General features: G+C 36.1%; 1 protein-coding gene across 1 annotated transcript in view; it reads left to right on the forward strand.

Moving 5' to 3' along the window:
• The first annotated feature begins 310 nt into the window (after positions 1 to 310).
• The window catches only part of LOC112689708, a 4,479-nt gene continuing 2,282 nt past the window's right edge, over positions 311 to 2,507 (forward strand). The window contains exons 1-3 of the mRNA XM_025563543.1: positions 311 to 656; positions 831 to 1,250; positions 1,591 to 2,462. Of these exons, the coding sequence (XP_025419328.1) occupies positions 881 to 1,250; positions 1,591 to 2,462 (1,242 nt within the window). The 5' untranslated portion in view covers positions 311 to 656; positions 831 to 880. The remainder of the gene's footprint in view (positions 657 to 830; positions 1,251 to 1,590; positions 2,463 to 2,507) is intronic.

Genomic DNA, 2,507 nt, shown 5'->3' on the forward strand with positions numbered 1-2,507 from the left:
GGGGGGGGTCCAGACCCGGAGTCCACCCCCCTGGTTGCGCCACTGGTATGTGCACTTCAGTGAGCTGGCTCCGACACCGATAGACGTTGTGTACAACCATAATTACACAGTTGGCGCTGTGATTGAACAACCGGCGAATTTAGGATTTTAGGTTATACGTTTTCGTGTTTTTATAATCTAAGAAAACCACTTTCACCCTACAAAAACATATTTAATAATTTTCTCGAATTCCAGGGAAGGTTTTGAACCCCCCCTTCCACCCGTGTACCGTTTGTCATCACTCGGCAACCAACAACAGGTTAACAACGCCGTTAAGTACTAATGAGTTGTTGCACAGCCGGTGCAGATCACGGACGACGAGCGTTATTGTATTACCGGCGCTCGGGGCGGACAGCAAAACGTTTCGGAAAACAGAATTCGGACGGTGCGCAACGTAACGCGTGAATATAGCACTGCCTCGAATGCGCTAGTGATAATCGGCCGGTGTGATTGTGTCCCGCGCCGCCGACGGCCAATAATAACAATAACAACAACAATACACACCATAACAGGTACATTTTACATTGTAATACGGACGTAAATCGACAATACACTGATTGATACTGGATACTCCTTCGTACGGAACAATTCGCGCGTCCACACAAAGAGTTCGTCCGGTAACATTATTACTATTATTACTACTATTACTATTATTACTAATACTACTACTATTATTATCATTATTATTATTATTATTATTATTAATTTATTGTTTTTTAGTGTGCGCGGTCTATTATTCCATGACCCGCTCAGGGCTAATCGGTTCATAATAACCCTCTAACTTTTTCCAGCGTTTCATGACTGTTTTTCTCGACGGACACGCGAAAGGAAAAAAGAAATTATGTACAAACGAAATTGTTTTGTGACGCTGACCGCGATGTACGTCGCGTCGATGATGGTCACCGCTGAGTCGCCGACTGGTGTGTACGTAGATACTGGCATCCAGACTGTTAAGCAAGATATAATGTCTATCGAAGAACGGAACGAAGTCGAACAGGAAATATTGACCATGTTTGGTGTGCCTAAAAAACCGAGGAAGGCTCCGAAGAATTTAAATGGTTCAGCTCCTCAGTTTTTGTTTGATGTCTATAAATCTCTACAGGAAGGGTCACGCGACAGGAAAACAAGAAGTGTTTCTGATGTTGGATTATATGATGATCGAACTGTACAAGACAGTGATGTTATTGTTACGTTATACTTATCAAATCATTGTAAGTATTGATAAATGCTCATTTTTAATGAAGATTATTTAAAAAAATCTTCCAATAGGTATAAACTATTTTTATTACTAAAGTTTTTCATTTCTAAAAAATAAATTTTACATATTATAATATGCTTCATTACCAAATTTTAAACTATAAGTTAACAAATTTATATCTAAATATAGTTTTTCATATTTTTTATAAGGTAAATCCAAATAGGTATTTTAATATTTTTACATTAAAATGAAATAGTATTTATGTACTTTATGAGTACTGATTCTAATATGCAAGGTGCTTCAATAAACTAACTTTGTTATAGTTCTATATTGTTTGTTGAATTTATTTTTAGCTCCAATAAGTAATGTACGCCATGAACATGGAAAACGAATTTTATTTGAATTAAATGATGTACCTTCTGAAGAAACTCATATGATTACTTCAGCTGAAGTTCATTTATATCAATCTGGTAATTCAAATAGTATCAAAAAGTATTCAGTAACTTTATATCAAGTTTTAATAACTGAAAGTGGGGAAAAAGAATTAGAATTTGTAGCTACTCAAAATACTACAACAGATTATGACGGATGGCTTCGGTTTAATGCAACAGGTGCTCTTGTTTCATGGATCCATTTTTTATATCCAAATCGAGGATTTTATGTTTCTGTACATTCACTTGATAATGAAGATCGTGAGATTAAACCTGAAGAAATTGGTATGGTAACTTGGGCTGACAAACATCAATTGTCTGAAGCAAAAAAACCTTTTATGGCAGTTTATTTGAAATCCAGAAATGGAGGTAATATAGTTGGTGGTCCTTCACTTCAGAAACACTACAGACGGAGAAGAAGAAAAACTATTGAAAGTAGTTTCAATTCTAATCCTTTTCAAAACATTGGAGATGGATTTCAGTCTAGGAGTTGTCAGATACAAACATTATACGTGAGCTTCAGAGATCTTGAGTGGCAGGATTGGATTATAGCTCCTGATGGCTATGGTGCATTTTATTGCACTGGTGAATGTAATTTTCCGCTCAATGCTCATATGAATGCAACTAACCATGCTATTGTTCAAACTCTGGTACATCTAATGAGTCCATTGCAGGTACCTAAACCATGTTGTGCTCCAACGAAAATGGCACAACAGGCAGTACTATTTTTTTTAGAAGATAACAATGTTATATTAAAAAAATATAAAAATATGATTGTGAAAAGTTGCGGATGCCATTAAATACTTTTTTCATTAAATATGAGTACAACTCTATGGCTG

Source organism: Sipha flava, unplaced genomic scaffold, assembly GCF_003268045.1.
Source record: "Sipha flava isolate LNK unplaced genomic scaffold, YSA_version1 46_pilon_pilon, whole genome shotgun sequence".
Classification (NCBI taxonomy): Eukaryota; Metazoa; Arthropoda; class Insecta; order Hemiptera; family Aphididae; genus Sipha; species Sipha flava.